The sequence below is a fragment of the Lepidochelys olivacea genome (assembly GCF_965140295.1).
Source record: "Lepidochelys olivacea isolate rLepOli2 genome assembly, chromosome: 2".
Taxonomy (NCBI): Eukaryota; Metazoa; Chordata; order Testudines; family Cheloniidae; genus Lepidochelys; species Lepidochelys olivacea.
This window is the reverse complement of record NC_140412.1, coordinates 172,999,711-173,017,768: the sequence shown is the minus strand read 5'-3', so window position 1 is coordinate 173,017,768 and position 18,058 is coordinate 172,999,711. Positions and strand designations below refer to the sequence as shown.

The 18,058-nt window shown below is 39.8% G+C and overlaps 1 protein-coding gene across 1 annotated transcript in view; it reads left to right on the top strand.

Annotated features, from left to right (window-relative positions):
• Positions 1–18,058, top strand: part of CNTNAP2 (contactin associated protein 2) — a 1,667,645-nt gene that overhangs the window by 1,529,776 nt on the left and 119,811 nt on the right. Inside the window, exons 17-18 of the mRNA XM_084620442.1 lie at positions 897–1,115; positions 3,069–3,305. Coding sequence (XP_084476568.1) covers positions 897–1,115; positions 3,069–3,305 — 456 coding nt within the window. The remainder of the gene's footprint in view (positions 1–896; positions 1,116–3,068; positions 3,306–18,058) is intronic.

Sequence of the window (18,058 nt, the reverse complement as noted above, 5' to 3'; positions counted from 1 at the left end):
TCTTTACATCTAGGTTAAATCCTCCTTTGTGAATACTATCAGTAGCAATCTATTTTCTGATAATTCTTTGAACTGGTTTTCTGCCACTATATAATAATTTTACTGTAAAAAAGGAGCCTAGATGAATCATAGCAGACAATTTGAGATCATGTTTCTCGTCAGAAGTGATCTATTCCTCATTAATCATTTTGCCCTCCTTAGTAATAAGTGTCAATCGTGTGCTTTGCTGAGCAACACCAGATGGAAAAGTCCTACCAAGTATAATAGAAATTTATAAAGTCTATACATTTTTGGACCATCCAATATAATTTAATCCACCTAAGAATTCTGTAGGGTAATTTAAAAAACTCCTGGCCATCATTCATTACTACCATCTATAAATATGTATTAGGTCTAGTTGAAAATTTGCCATCAAAACTTTTTTCCGTGGAAAATTAGGCTTTCAGCTAAACAATTTTTTGTGGAAACTCTCTTTCTTCTAAAAAAAATAATTTTTACTTGGAAAACTGAAACCCAGAAACAGCTATTTTTCTTTAATGAAAAGTTTGAATTCCCTGCTGAAAATGTCAACACAAACACTATTTTTTCCTTTATGTACAAATTTTCTATCAAAAAAAGAACTATTATTCAACCGGCTCTAATATTTATACAGTAATTTTGATGGAACCCGGTTAATTTTCTGTAGAACCAGATTTGTTTAATTTGTTTAAATTCCATAGGAATTTTCCATAATGGCCTCCTGAGAAGTGCTAAGCACTATCAGCTTCTATTGAAGTCAGGGGATTTGAATGCACTCAGGATTTTACAGGACGGGTCCCAAGGTGGCTTCCTGTGTAATAGGTATAAACAATCGTACTTTGAACCTCTGATGGATTTTCTCCCCTCTGGTATTTCAGCTGCTATTGAAGTGTCCTTTTCATTTGATGTTGGAAATGGCCCAGTGGAGATCATTGTCAGATCCCCCAACCCACTCAATGATGACCAATGGCATCGAGTCATCGCTGAGAGAAATGTCAAGCAGGCCAGTCTGCGGGTGGACCAACTGCCACAGGAGATCCGGAAGGCGCCAACGGAAGGCCACACACGATTGGAACTGTATAGCCAGTTATATGTTGGTAAGTAGCAGAAGAAATAACAGGCCTCAATGGTTAGTTACTCCATTCCAGCCACATCACGTTGGTGGCAGTTATAGTAATATATCAGGTTTCTTTCCAGAAGCACTTAGTGATGGTAGGGTACAGATTGAAAAGCAATGTAGGTTACAGAAGGAAGGTGACCCAGTTCAGAGAAACAAGTACTGCTGTGGTACCCTAGTATCATTGCTCCTTCCTTATTTGTAGCTCAAGCCTCAGGCAGGCAAGCAGCCTTTTTCCAGATATTTTTTCCCAAAGGATCTCCCACCCAGCTATTCAGCCAGGAACTGAAAGAGGCCTGGGAACGCCATGCAGGGAAGGAAGCTTATGGTAGTACTGTTTAGCTGGTGTCTCTCTGATATGAATAGCAACTCCACCCTACAGAGATTTGGTCTCCCGTCCCCCATTTACCGTATTCACCCTCCAGTCTGACACCCCATCACCCACCTTTTGCTTGTGAATTTTAATAGCCAGTTACATTGTACCATATAACAAATACACATTTCACTGTTTGCCTAGCCACTTTCAAATGTTGCTAGCCTTCACTGCATTTTGGGTACCAAAAGGCTGCCATTCCAGCAACGTTCATGCTTCTTTAGCTCTTGGGGCTCCACAATGCAGACATGGTGAGTTTCATGAGGTAGGACCAGGTTTGCATGAAATGATGAGCAAAGAAGCACTTCCCTACCTCTCTAAAAAAATTCTTTACCTCATTTCCTTACATCTTAGTGAAAGCTCAACAACAGAAGTAAATTAAAATGATGTACAGAACCTTCAATACCTTGGTAAATATGATCTTGTCAGTGGAGTGGAAATAGCCATGTGTGTCCCCGTTGTACAGTCATTATTCACAAGCTCGGTCTCTTCTTTAACATTTTTGGTATTGCTAAAGTTGATCTGAAATAAAAAGTCTGTTGCTGCATAAACGGAACTATAAATAGGCTTGGCAGAATTCAATTTTTATTTTCTTATCATTTCAACTGATCAGGTTTGTTTTAATCATTTTTTCAGATTTTTATCTATTTAAATTTTCACAGTTGTGGGCAGTTATGACGAGGGTCAGAATAAGCAGGAATTCAGACAATAATTAGGCAATAGACACTGAGATTCAAAAATGTCTGTCCTACGTGGTACATTACAAATCTTTAGAAGTGTTCATTGTTTGACTGTATTACCAAAATTGAATGTCTGTGATTGCACTAGATTTTCTCTCTGAATCATAACCATGGTCAAGTCTACTCGTGCCATAAATCTGAATTTCCCAATAGCATATTGAACGTGGGCCTGAACTACTGAGTTCTAACACTGGCTCTCTGTTAGCAACTTGCCATGTATGCTTGGGAAAGGCACTTAGGCCCACATTTTCAGATTTGATCGCTCTACTTCGGGCATGTAAAATCTATATCTAGACAACTAAATAAGTAGCCTGATTTTCAGAGATGATTGAGCATCTGTGCCTCCTATTGCAGTTTGAAAGTGTCGGCCTAAACCTCTCTCCCAACTTCCCAAACTTTGCTTTAAAAAATGTAAAATTATGTAAGAGATTATCATTATTATTACTATGTATTATCATCAACCTATAGGAAAATGTTGCAATCCAAAATGTATTCAAGCATAAAACCTATTATTACCCCAAACACGATCTTTAAAAATATATAAGAAAAAGAAGAAATTAAGTCTCCCAGTCAAGAGACTGAGGGCCAGATCCTCCGCTGATGAAACTACACCCCTTATGCCATCTGAGAATGGGGCTGAAAGCTTAGACTTACTGCAATTTGATTGCATAATGAAAAATGAATGAATATTTTAGGCTTTTAAAAGACATCCCAACCTACAATATGACCAGCTGTAGCTGGCAGCTCAGCGGGTTATTTGGTATACAGCAGCAATAATGCAGTTTAACTCTCGATTCATTATTTTTGCATTATCTCTCAGGTGCTGCAGGTGGACAGAGAGGATTTCTGGGTTGCATTCGCTCTTTAAGAATGAATGGGGTGACTCTGGACTTGGAGGAGAGAGCAAAGGTCACCCTGGGGGTGAAACCTGGTTGCTCTGGCCACTGCACCAGCTATGGAATGTACTGTGAGAACGGAGGTAAATGTGTCGAGAAATACAATGGCTACTCCTGTGACTGTTCCAAAACTGCATATGATGGACCATTTTGCATAAAAGGTAAATGTCTAAATGTGGAAGCCAAACCAACTAAGCAAAACAGAATCACAAATTAATTGTTCAAATGACAAGTGCATCCCTTAATATTCCTTACAAACCTATCACATTCACAGGGATCTGTTCTACCAGTTATATATGGTGGATTTACTGCACATCTCACATTAGTGGTAATGTGCATTTCCTATTTAAATCCAATAACACATGGAAGAAAAGAACTTCAGGATTGTCTGTACTCTTCTCAGCAGCGTCAGGTGTTATCCTGAGCTGCTGAGTAATAAATTCCTATTAACACATATAATGTTTTATTAGTTCAAACAAAAACTGAACTTTTCTAATACTCAGAGGGATTTAGGTACAGGGTATTGGTTGTAACTGTTACAGATCAAGGGGCCAGTGTTTGAATACAATCTTCCTCAAATTTTTGGTTGTCTGGATCCAGGAGTTTGGTTGAAGTTCCTCTGGGTTAGAGATTGAGTGTCCCAGGTTAAGGGGAGGTTTATAGTTACAGTAAAGCTGTAGGGCATTTTGATTGGGCACAATGACTAATAAAGCACTGATGATATATCCATTTCATTCATTTGAAATGGCTAAGATACTAATTAAATCCTGAAAACCGAGGTTTATAATGAATCACTTTCATATCAGAGGAATTTCCATTATGTTGAAATACCGACCAACCATTTAAAAAACAAACAACAAAAAAACCAAAAAAGTCCAAGACGCTGCAGGAAAATTGGGGATGAAGCTCCAAGTTTGTTTTTATTTTTGTTTGTGTATTCTGATTGGAAATGATAATGGCAAAACTAAATTCTTTTGCAACCCCCTGCTGAAGATTTGATCACATTTCCATGAGGTGCTAATCTCTCTGAATAGCCCTCTTTCACTATGTGTGTCTTATAAATATCTAAAATCATCCAATCTATTGCGTCTCCTAATTCTTTCTAGAAGCTGCATCGTGTGGCGCTAAGTCTGTGATTTCAGCTGAGATCATTTATTCGTTACTCTTCTCAATGGTTTTCATGATTCTAAGGAACCTTTGGTGTCATAAATTGCCTATCACAGTGTTCTGCCTTTAAATTACCCACCTTATCAGCAATCCTGCAGGCAAGTCTATTCACCAGTCATCACACTGCCCTTGAACAGTTCATCATGTCCATAGGGGATAACTACTATCCTTTGACATTCAGTTTCCCAACTCCTTCACAACTACTCTTTTTTTTTTTTTAAGGCAGGCCTCAGGCAGTAGAGTTTGTGCTTTCTATTCCCCTTCTCTTCAAGCCATGAATGAATGGAGATTACAGCAGAAAAGGCCAGCCCCAGGATCTCTTTATGCACTCCCTGGTTATGGGTTGAATTCCCTCCTCCCCAGTGCTTTACCCTATATCTATCCTCACTTTATTCTATCCTACACAACAAATCATGCATCTCGGCAGGAGTCAGACTAGATGGCCCTTGCAGTCCCCTTCTAACCCAATGATTCTATCAGTCTATCATATTGTTACCCACTTTTTTAATCTGGCGGGTAGCCAAAATTCGGGATCTTGTGTGTTGTTTCCAATAAGAGGAGAAATTGATGATGGAGTCAAGTGTTTCTTTCAAGTGCAATCCTGTTTATTTACAAAGAATATATAGGTTTCAGAGTAACAGCCGTGTTAGACTGTATTCGCAAAAAGAAAAGGAGTACTTGTGGCACCTTAGAAACTAACCAATTTATTTGAGCATAAGCTTTTGTGAGCTACCACTCACTTCATCGGATGCAAACTGTGGAAAATACAGAATACAAAATACAAAATAATCAAGGTGGGGGGGGGGAGAAAACCTGGATTTGTGCTGGAAATGGCCCACCTTGATTATCATACACATTGTAAGGAGAGTGATCACTTTAGATAAGCTATTACCAGCAGGAGAGTGGGGTGGGGGGAGAGAAAACCTTTTGTAGTGATAAACACCCATTTTTCATGGTCTGTGTGTATAAAAACATCTTCTGTATTTTCCACAGTATGCATCCGATGAAGTGAGCTGTAGCTCACGAAAGCTTATGCTCAAATAAATTGGTTAGTCTCTAAGGTGCCACAAGTACTCCTTTTCTTTTTTTAAAGAATATATAGAGTACTGTTTCCCTGAACAAAGCAGGAATCAAACAGCAGGAGACTGTTTCTTTGCTGACAGCTTCAACCCCCTTTCAGCCAACACTCGGCGCAAAATCTCTCTTCAAAGCTATGTCTGCACTGTGCAATGAGCTCAGGTGCCTGGTATCTGGATCTGAGCACATGGGTTAACATTCCCACAACAAAGTGCTACCCCCATTACTGTGTCCTCAGTTTCTTCACTTGTCCATGTGTGGCTGGGGGCATATCCCATCGCTCTGTATGCTGGGATGCTCCAGGATTCTATCCCAATCAATTCTGAGTGGTAGTGTGTATTTAGAACTAATCTAATAGAAAGACAGAGTTATCCCTAGAGTGTGTCCTTTTGAGACAAAACTGAAGTAATTTTAACAATGTCAGTGTTTCAAAGTTCATATGTATTGACTCAGAAAATAGTCACTGTCACATTCCAGTGAACTTACTTTTGAGGAAAAAGAAAAGGAGTACTTGTGGCACCTTAGAGACTAACGAATTTATTTGAGCATAAGCTTTCATGAGCTACAGCTCACTTCATCGGATGGATTTGTTAGTCTCTAAGATGCCAAAAGTGCTCCTTTTATTTTTGCGGATATAGACTAACATGGCTGCTACTCTGAAACCTTACTTTTTAGAGGTATTCTTTTTCCAACACTTGTCACATTTTTTCTGTTTCTTTTAAGGATGGGCCAACTGCAGAGTGACTGAAAACCAGCCCAAAGCTTCAGTCAAAACTAGAGCTAAACAAAATATTTTCTTCCTGACTTTAGACACAACATAAAATAGAAATGCCATAAGAGAAGTTATATGGTGCCTGTTACAATGGAGCTCCCTCCTTCTTGGTTTGTCCATAGGCACTACCATAACAAAAGCAAGAACAACAGAGTTATTGTTATTTTTCTTACCTTGGTATTTCTGACCTGACCAAAACCATGAAGTATTTGAAATAATATTTTATGTTTATACAGCTCTTTGGATCTTTGGATGTCAAATTATGTAAAAAAGTTAGAAGATATTTTTTCCATTTTATAGATGAGGGAATTGGGGAATACAGAGTTTAACGCAGAGGTCAATTTAAGGGCCTCTGATTTTGGGTGCCTCAACTTTTGGATGTTCAGTTTTAAATATCTAAGGCCTAATTTTCAGAGCTACTGCAGTTCCCATTTAATTCAGTTGGAGTTATGCATGCTCAGAACCTCAGAAAGTCAAGCTTTGTGTATCCAAAGGTGGGCACCCAAAATCAAAAGCAATTTTTTGAAAATGTAGACCTAAATGATTTGCTCAAGGTACACAGTGAGTGTGAGTGAGTCACTGACAAAGTTGGGAATAAAACCCAGAACTCCAGACTCTCTGTTCCCTGCTCTGGACACAGGATCTGGTTTAGGGAAATTTCCAGCAACTTTTATAGATCAACCTAGTTCCAATTGGCTGTGGATTTTGTAACTTGATCATCACCAATTTCCTTTTCTGTTAGTGCTGAAATCTGACTTATCTGTGTGGAAAATCCGGCATCTCTTCCCTCCAAACATAATTCAATATTTGTGACCTCACAATGGTTCTTCATAAAAGCAACCAGGTGGCATCAAAAGCAAACAGTTAAAGGATAATGTAGGCACAAAACAGATAGATTTGGAAATGTCTGATGAACAAGAGAACAGTAAAAATCCTGAAGCAATGCTGAAAATAAGGTCTCTAAAACACTTCAGTTTCAGCCCATTGAGTTTTACGTTGTAAATTTAACTTGCAGTATGCCTTGTAAATCCAGGGAAACACTGGAACATCTTGTAAATTTTGCTAAATTCCCCAGGTTTCAAATAAACTGGCTTCTACTTTTGTTTCTAATGACACCTCATGGAGTCTTCTACCATACGCTCCTTTTCCATGAAATAGGGCTTGGTTGTCACTGGATGCTAGGAGAAAATACAGAAATAGTACATGACAATGAAATAAGCTTTTGGCAGAATTATTTAATGTATTGCATAATCTTTGCTGGAGTGTAGTAGTGGCTCTTTTATACCTCGCAGCTATTCAGCCACATCTCACTACTGTCAAAATATTATACCTTAGTAACATTTTAAATATAGCTGGTTGAAAATACCAACATATGGAATTTTCACTACATTTTTCATAAACATTTTGAATTATGACCTCCCCCCTAAAAAAAAAAAAAAAGGATGAAATATTCATGAAAATTTTCATGAAAAGTATATCCCTTTGATCAAGCAGCTCTAATTTTTAATGCTAGGGCTCTTTTGAATATCACTGTATCATTTTTGCTTTTAAGTACATGTGTAGCTGAATCTTGTGATCTTTTGCTTAATTATTTTTTGCATGGATAAGCAAGTGACAATTGTACAAGTATTTTATAAATGATTTGACAGTCACATCAGGGCCTGACGTACCTTGTTGTTGTTAAAAAGCACCAGTTACACATTGTCATATGTTTTCTTTTTATGATATGTGAGTGGCTTTTATTGTACTGGCTATACAGACTGTAGAGACTGACAACACTGGCTAAAGCCAGATATATGGTTGTGCAAGGAAATTTGCTACTATCTGTTGCTATATCAATCCTTGCTCTCGCTTGGTCAGAAACCAACAGTCATGTGGCCTTATCACATGATTTTGTTATATGTGCAAATGGGATTTAGGATGAGACAACCAAGCTCATTTTCCCTTGTAACCTAAGCCAGGATTTGAGTTCAGTTCGCCAGAGATAACATGGTTAATAGTGCACCACTTAGTTATTTAAGGCTAGATTCTGCTACCCTTACACTGAGAATAACATCCTGTTCAAGTAGCCCCCCTGATTTAACACTGCATAGTACCTTTCTCCTCAAGTCATCCCACTGAAATACTGAGGACTCAGGATAAAGCAACTATACAGCATAAGTAAAGATTGGCAGAACCTTGCTGTCAAGGTTCCTTCCCCACTCTGAACTCTAGGATACAGACGTGGGGACCTGCATGAAAACCCCCTAAGCTTATTTTTACCAGCTTAGGTTAAAACTTCCCCAAGATACAAACTATTTTACCTTTTGCCCTTGGACTTTATCGCTGCCACCACCAAGTGTCTAACAAATATATAAGAGGGAAAGAGCCCGCTTGGAAACATCTTTCCCACCAAAATCCTCCCCAAACCCTACACCCCCTTTCCTGGGGAAGGCTTGAGAAAAATCATCACCAATTTGCATAGGTGAACACTGACCCAAACCCTTGGATCTTAAGAACAATGAAAAAGCAATCAGGTTCTTAAAAGAAGAATTTTAATTGAAGAAAAAAAGTAAAAGAATCACCTCTGTAAAATCAGGATTGTAAATACCTTACAGGGTAATCAGATTCAAAACATAGAGAATCCCTCTAGGCAAAACCTTAAGTTACAAAAAGACACAAAAACAGAAATCTACATTCCATTCAGCACAGCTTATTTTATCAGCCATTTAAACAAAACAGAATCTAACGCATATCTAGCTAGATTACTTACTAAGGTCTAAGACTCCGTTCCTTTTCTGTTCCCGGCAAAAGCATCACATAGACAGAGAGAGACTTTGTTTCTCCCCCCTCCAGCTTTGAAAGTATTTTGTCTCCTCATTGGTCATTTTGGACAGGTGCCAGCGAGGTTATCCTAGCTTCTTAACCCTTTACAGGTGAAAGGGTTTTTCCTCTGGCCAGGAGGGATTTAAAGGTGTTTACCCTTCCCTTTATATTTATGACACTTGCCCCCATAGCTTTTAAACTATGATAACAAACTTCTTTATGGTATGTATGATAGATCTGGTCAGGCTCCCCCAGTCAACAGCTCACCAGATTGTTGTGAGGGGATCCAGACACTAGATCCTGGGTGTTTTAAGCCTCCAGAGTCTGAACAGAGCCCAGGTTCTGTCACTGTTTTGGGGTCCCTAAACACACTCTCGGAGCAGATCTTCTATCTGTCACCCCTTCCCAAGAGCATGCAGCACAGCATCCTGGACATAATTCTGACGCCTCTGGCTTCCCTTGTAACTTAAATACATGTCTCCCAGAATACCACCCAAAGGTGTAAGTCCTCTGGTTTACCTCTTCAAAGGGCCACATGGCAAGTGCAGCATATAACACAGACACAATATATAGAAATCTAACACATTATTGCTCTTTATTTAATCACAGGAGAAATACACAGATCTATACAGAAACAGATAAACCTAAACTCATTTCCCTGACTTAGTCTCCTCATCACTCCAGAGCATTCTTTGGGCTGGGGTTAGGGTCCTCTGTAGGATCCAGGATCCTTCCCCTGCAGCTGCATGACTTTTCTTCCTAAACTTGAAGCTTCTCTCCCTAGATGAGCTTGCTTCCTCTGTCCTCTTCCCTTTTTTTGACCAAATTTCCTCTGTGTGTCTCTGTCTTTTCTCTGTAAGTCCAAACCCCTATCTCTTCCCCTTGTTTGGGAATTTTCCATTCTGCCAGTGCCAGCCCCCTGCAGAGAGAAAGAACTGTTTTCCCTTAGGATGCAATTACTCTTTTGTGCTCCCCAGGTAAGACCTATTCAGGTGCTGACAGTTCTTTCACGATTGTGCTTGGTCTAGTAGAGACATGCTTTCCAGCTTGTAAGTCATGGTGATTACACAGATCCAGAGGCATTCCACGATACAACAATTTTATTATAATATCAATCAGAATTCACAAGACAGATCCCCCAAACCATCACAGTATGTTTTTCAACATGTGCTGTGGGTCCTACCCACTCTCGCATGCCAGGTTTTTCAGTTTGGCTGTACTTGGGGAATGGTAACAGAAGGAGTGATACGAAAAGTCTAAGCAAATAAAATGGCATTGACATAGAAGGTCAGCATATAACTAGCAAATGCTTCTCAGGGTAAATACAGGCCATGCACTGTGGGGGAGATATTTATTGAGGAGATTCATGCTTAGAATTATTGATTGATGACTGGTAAGAAATTGCATTGTCTCCAGTCTGATCAGTGGCAGTTCACACATCTGATTGACATTTCAGGTGCCTGAATATTACCGTCCCCTTACAAGGACAAATCTGTCAGAATGCTGTTTGCCATCTATTTTTATATTGTTGTTGGTTTTTGTGGGTCTGTAATCAGCTCCATTTGTTCTTTCGCTGACCTGAGAAAGATTGTTACAAGGAGCAGCCAAAATGCGTCTGCAATCCTACAGATTGCTTTCTGACCTTATTCTGTCCTTTGTTTCAGAACCTTTTTCTTCACAGTGGTCCTCCCATCACCATAACAGCATTTCTGAGAGTTGGATTTGAGTTAAATTTTTGCATTTATAACTGGTGTATCGTTAAAACAACTGAGGGCAAAATTGTGGAATCAGTATCTAGCACAAGTGTTGTGTCATGCTCTGGAGATCTCCCAACAGGCTAACTGGAGGAAGAAATTCCCCCACCCCTCTCTTCCCCCAGCATTGAAATGGGAGGGACCCAGGGTGAGAAATGGAAATTGCCCAACACTGCAATCATTTCCCATTCCAGGCAGTGCTATGCCCTGTGTTACACAGAAAGTCAGATTAGAACAGAACAATGGTCCCTTCTAACTTTATAACCTATTTAAGTGACAGTGGAACCATTCCACAGCTGATGACTTAGCTCACACGCCTCCGTGTATGTTGGAAGTGTAAATGCAATCCTGTCCTTTTCTGTGCACAGTTGCCTAATATGCACACATAAATATGGGATTTAAGGACACAATGGGTGCACACAGATGCTTTTATGGTGAAACTTAAATGACTAGTATGAACAATCATAATCCTTATGCCACTCCCTATACCCACCCATAATAGACTATAGCACAAAACTCCTTTCCTTCCTGTGGATTAGCCTTTATATTTAAGTAGAGTCCAAAAGCAGGACTGCACTTACAACATTAAAAGGCTTTTCTGAGTCAGATTTGCTGGCTCTCCCTGTAGCTCTTTCTGATGCCAAGAGGAACTCAGCCTTTTGTAACACTGGGTTGGTGTTAACACTATTGTCTGGCTGTTAGGCTGAGTCAGAAAAACAGCTCTTCAGCTTCTGACAGAATCCTACAGTCTGACACTTGGTCAGATCCAAATTCTGCCCCATTTACACACATGCAACTCCATTTACTTAAAAATGCCTGAATGTTTTTGCTGTAAATATATTTTTTTAAAGTAAGTGACATTTTAATTCTTATTACTCATTGAATTGAAGACCTTGTGAGCTAAAATAAATACTGCATCTATTATATTCAGTATGGCCTTGGTCTTTCAAACATAACTGTATAAGGACTTTTCTCTGGATTATGAATCCTTGGCCTTGATCATGCAAATCTGGGCTCTGCATAGGGGCAGATGTCTGCCCGCATAAATCAGATTGCAGGGTCCAGTTGGTTTGTACAGAAAGGTAACTAATAATGCATTCATATTAACTGAACAGATATATTTGTGAAAAATATTATACATTCCGTGAAGAGGTTCTAACCAAGTATATCTCTGTGTCTTGCATGTACTCTCTTACTGAGAATGCAGTATCTGCTGCTTTGAAAATTACATTTCTCATAAAGTCATAGAATTTCTTTATTGGAAAAATATTTTCTTTGATTTTTAATCCAAAAAAATCGTCTCCCCTTCCTCACTCACGTTACTCAAAGAGATATTTCAATCAGAATACAAAGCAAAGTAGTGGGATAAAGCTTTCCAGTCTACCATTGGTCATAATATATTTCTAATAAAGAGCAGAGTTTTATTTATCTGTATACAGGAAACAAATAAATAAGGGATAACTTCAAAAATCCTGACAGTTGTGGGTCAGAAAGCATGATAAATTTCAACTTCTCTGTCAGCCAATTACAATAGGACTGCCCTGGTGCTATTATCCACTGAATTCAATTTTTTTACTGGAGATGAATGGAGCCCCTACAGCAAGCTTTTTAGCTGCTGTGAATGAGGATCCATATGAAGGCAGAGCAGATTCAAATTTCTCACGCTGGGTTCATAGAATCATAGAATCCCACAGTTGGAAGGGACCTCAGGAGGTCATCTAGTCCAACCCCCTGCTCAAAGCAGGACCAATCCCCAATTTTTGCCCCAGATCCCAAATGGCCCCCTCAAGGATTGAACTCACAACCCTGGGTTTAGCTGGCCAACGCTCAAACCACTGAGCTATCCCTCCCCCCTGTATGCTGTATCCATATGTTATACTTTTATGGCCCCCATTACCTCGTATCCAAGCACCTCACAATCTTTTAGTCTGTATTTTGTCCTCTGACCACCCCTGTGAGGTAAGGAAGTATTATTAACCCCAGTTTACAGATGGGGAAATGAGGCAGAGACTAAGGGCTTGTCTTCACTGTAACAGTAAACTCAAGTTAATACACTGGAATTTCTGCACTCAAGCAAGCCTAGTTCAAGGGAGAGCAGCCACACTGCAAAACAACACTGTAATTACACAGAGCAATATGATTAGCAGCACAGAGTGATTCAATTAGCTACTGCTGAGTAGTTGTAACTAGAGCTGTTGCATCCTCACTGCACCTCTCGCTCAAACATCAGCATCACTCGCACCTTGACCCACCCCCTCTGATAAGCCAGCTAGCTTGAGTTTAATGCCCAGCTTAACTTAAACTAGGTGTTTTTTGTGAGTGGACAGGAGTCGAGTTAAGGGTAACACTAGAGTTTATAACGGGAACTAACTGTGCTGTAAAAACACACTCTTCGTGACTTGGCCATAGGCACACTAGAAGCCTATGGCAAAGCAGAGAATTAAACCCATATCTTCCAAGCCTCATTCTAGTACCCTAACCACTGGGCCATCATCCCATGGAATGATGGAGATTGCAGAAAGCCACTGCAAATATTTTTGGAATTGCTCTTGCAACACTGGAAAACATCCTCTGATGTTACTTCTGGGAGCATCTCCACATAGACCCACTGCTACCTCACAGGAACATGCAAAAAACATTTTCTTCAGGAACAGGTCTTCTGATGTATATTTTATGCAGCTTTCTTCTTCGCCTGTCTTTTTTTCCCCCCTACTTGGGATATTTTCATATAAATAAACAGCGGGAATCTCCACTCCAGTTGGATGCAGTGAAGGGGAGCAAGCTCCATGATCCTGGGTCAACCAGACTCAGCATAAGTGAGAGCTTCTAAGGAGCAGTTCTAATTTATTCCCCAATGTAATGTCCCTCTGTGGCTGCTGCACAACACCCTCCAGCCTTCCTCTGGCCTACCCCCTTCCCTCTATGCATAGCGAAGTAGAACAAAAGTTCTGAATTGTTTTGGTGCATTTGTGCAAAATGGAATTCTAATTATAGACACCCTTCTCTTACAGTGTGGAATAAAATGACTTCATCGGGAGCCTGATCCAAAGCCCATTGAATCAATGAGAATCTTACCGTAGATTTCAATGGGCTTTGGTCAGGCTGCATAAAAGGTATCACCGCATGTTATTTTTCCAGCTTTGCCTTCTCTGCCTTGAGCACCAATCTATTTAATCGGGAAGAGACATTTAATGAGTTTGTATTGTTAATTGGAATAAATAATTGCTGTATTTCTCCATTTGACTCCACCACCAGAATGCTCAAAAATGTACAGTGATGACAGCCAAAGAACACATGTTGGGAATTGTTCTAGAAAAAGCTTTAAATCCCCACTTCTTGTCTGCACAAACTAAACTCACAGCAGGACTGAGAGCAGAATAAACCCTAAGTACACCGAGCAGTTAACTGAAAATCGTTACTGTCTTCAAAAGTCTCAGTGAAATGGCTCTCCCAGATCAAGAAAAACAGTGAGACTCTTACCTTTACTATCCTTTGGCCAGCAGGTATCTCAACAGTCTAGGGCAAGTCTACTCGACCACACTACGCCAGCACACATGCATCAATGCCACTGCGCCACTGTAGCGTGTCTGGTGAAGACGCGCTATGCCAACAGAAGAGCATTCTTCCATCGCCATAATTACTCCATCCCCACAAGAGGTGGAAGCTATGTCAGCGGGAGAGCGTCTCCCACTGACTTAGCGCCGTTGTGGACACTGCTTTAAGTCGATGTAACTTACGTTGCTCAGGGGAGTGTCATTTTCACACCCTAAAGCGACATAAGTTATATCAACTTAAGCGGTAGTGTAGACCAGTCCTACAGTCTTTGTGACCACGGTCTGGCAGTAGTTGCAATTTCTGGTGCTGTCTAGCACTTCTGGTAGTACAAGCCCTTCCTGACATACTTCCTGTAGGTAGTTCATACTCTGTACTGATGGAGAGGGGACAGAGTTGAGAAACATAAAAAAGGACGATCGACAAGGAAAGAGGCTTTGTTAGGTCACTTAAAAATCTGTGCACGAGCCATAAGGCAAAGCCCTTAAAGGATGGATATTTAGTGGTGTATGCCCTTGGTTGGAAACATCGTCATGAGATGTCTTGCTCTAATAATCCAGTCAAGTAAAAAAAGGGGGTTGAATATCTGATAATTGGCAGGCAGTGTAAAAGAATAATTATACTTATGTACCTGTGGGCAGGAAAAAGCTTGCAGCCTCAGCACTGGACATGGCTTCCAGCTATAAGCCTGTATTTCAGCTGAGGTTTCTGAAGTAAAGAGACAAACATCCATTGTTGCTGCAATTTTTCATGTGTCCTTCTGTGGTGCAGATAGCATAATGTTCATTGTCATGATGTAGTCCCACAACCATTGTAAAGATCTGTCCCAGTTGAAGTTAATGGAGTTTTAGCATTGGCTTACATAGGGCTAGGATTTCATCCTTAATGCACAATTATACCACATCACCAGAAACAAGCCCCTTAACAACATAGCTGTCATGCTAATCAGCAGAAAACATATGAGGCTTTATTAAGACACACTAAGCCCACAGAAGTAACCAGAATTCTTTTGGATAGGGGAAGGAGATCACAACCCAGTTTGGAACTCATTTGGAAGTCCATCAGATGACAGTGATGCCTGTCCTAGTGCCAGTGCCATAGAGAGATCCTGTCTTTAAGTGCACTACATCTCAGTAACTATATGAAAATGGCATTTTTTACTCAACAGATCTGCTTCTTGTATTCATGCAGAGTCCTATCTGCTTATCTGAGTGGTTACAGTAAGTTTACCCAATTTTTTTACTGCTGTTAACAGCACAGAGGCAACTCAGCTCTTGCAGAAGGATCTGGGTTCTGTAGCGTTTTTGTGCATCACCGACAGAATTGTGTATGAAGTTCTGTTCTCTACACCTGACCTGTGAAAACCCATTGATGGCAATGGCCTTTTACAGTTGTCATTAAGATCACACTTTGAAGACAGTCAGGTTGCGGGTATAACTGAGGGTAGCATTTGACCTGCGGAATCTTAATTACTTGTGATGATGCATGAGAAGGAAAGAGAAGTCAGTGGAGTTTCACTGATGTAAAACCAGTAGGAGAGAAGAATCAGTCTGCAACATTAGACTGGAAATCTCATGACAACTTGCTTTCTTTTGAGATTTATGGTAATTCCTGCCTGTGGTCCAGGTGGAAATAGCACAAGAACAGCTTTTATCAAAATTTTCAACACCTCTGGGTCTGATTGGAACTGGATTGTGCCAAAATGAAAATAATCGGTTGAGAGTGAGGGTAGGGAGTTGGTGGAACTATTTTGAACCTCAGAATAAGTTTGTCAGTTCTAAATCTATCTGTGTTTTGCATGGAGGTTTTGTTTCATCCCTTTTTTAAATGGGAGAGTAGATTTGCAAAAGGTATATGGTTCATATTGAGAGTATACTTCTGGCTTGGTAAAATTGCTTCTGTTGTTTCACAAATCCTATCTAGTGCTTTTCCAGACAGCTAATCCAAACTTCTTTTATTTATGTTTTTGCTATGACTGTCAACAGAGCGTGACTGCACTGCATATTGGTTTGGAAATATGTGCCACTAGCCAAAGAAAACTGATCTACTACTGCCATGATCTCTTCCTTGAAGCTTTTGTTTCGAAAGGACAGTGTACACAGTAACCCTTTACCATATTTTGTCTCCTGGATCTCTTCTTTTCAGATATCTCATCTAACATGTTCCAAAAGAGGGCAACAGTGGGTATATGGAATCTCCTCTACACCTCATCAACAAGGAGTTGTCTTTTACTTTAATCACTATTTTTCCTAAACAAAAAATGTCATTCCCTATTTAGGTGCAGATTCAGGAAAATATCCATTCAGACAATAGTGCGTTACACTCATTCTTAAATGTTTTCCATGGATCAGAGACTTAGATACCTCCTATTTAAAAAAACCCTCAATGTGATCAGTGTTTGGTGTTCTCCCGGTAGATAATTTCCTCGTTGATCAGCAATCAGTATTTCAAAGTCATAACTGAGTACAATTTAGAAAAAATGATCTGCCTTTGGATTTTGATATTTTAACAGAAAAATAATGGGCCCACTTCTGAGCACCCTCACCTACCTTTGTAGTCAATCAGTACATCCCTATTCAGCAAAGCCCTTAAAGGATGGCTATTTAGTTGTGTGCTTAAATCCCGTTGACTTTAGCATGTGTTTAAATGCTTTGCTGAACTGGAACCTGAGCTCAGGGCACTCAGCACCTTGCAGGATCAAGCCCAAAATGTATAAATTGCTACAAAAGTCCTGATCTATCCAGAGTAAACTGTATCCCGAAGATTCTTAAAGGCAAATGTGAGGCAGATTTTAGGGTATGCTGCAATATATGGTACATTTATAATTATTCAGCTATTCTGGTAATTATTTATGTGTCCTTACCTGAAGTTACTTTCAAGAACATTCCATTTATTTTGCAGGTTTTAGACTGTAATATAGGCAAGGTTAGTCTCAGAAATGTCACATGAACCATGAAAGATTTTTTTGTTTGTTTTTTGCATGCTGGTTCAGCCCACATTGGTGAGAAGGTGGGCAGGGGAGAGCTGGTATTCCCAGCCAGGGAGCCCCATTGTGCTAGGCACTGGCAGAGATGTAGTAAAAGTCTATCCCTGCCCCAGAGACCTTGCTGTCTAAAAGATAAGACATAAGAAGCAGGTAAAGCAAACAGACTGGGAGGGAAAAGGAAAAAACAATTTTACAGATGAGCTGTGTGCACAATTAATAGATGTAAAAAGCCAAACAATAGCAGTAATATTGGCTCACCACCTGCCAACCAATATGTTTTTTTCTAAGCAAGATGAGTTATAAGGATGGATTTCAAGGATAATAAGGTAGCAGCCATGTGGGTTTTTGCAGGGAGCCTTAAATTGACACCAGGGTAACTGAGAGCAGATTTTCGCCCTGTACATACATGTATAATTTCACCCACGACTGAAAAAACAACCACACATGCAAGTAGCCTTTCTGCATCAGCATCATCTAGACAATGATGTAACACAGAACTATCATTCAGTTATTTGTTAACATTTACATAAGACACTATTTTGGGGCAAATCCTGCAGACATTTACTACTGTACATAGTACTTAATACTATAAGCAGTCCCACTATTTTCAATACTACTAACTCACAGGAGTAAGCACTAAACTTGATGGTAGGTGTTTGCACAATAGTCCTCTTAATTATTAATCCAAACGAGCATAAAAATTGGGTCTAGTGAAAAACAAAGATGTTAAACTAAATTGCCTTTCCCATAACTATCTGGAGGTGATTTAAAATTTCTCCTAAGAAATGACAGCTCTAAATC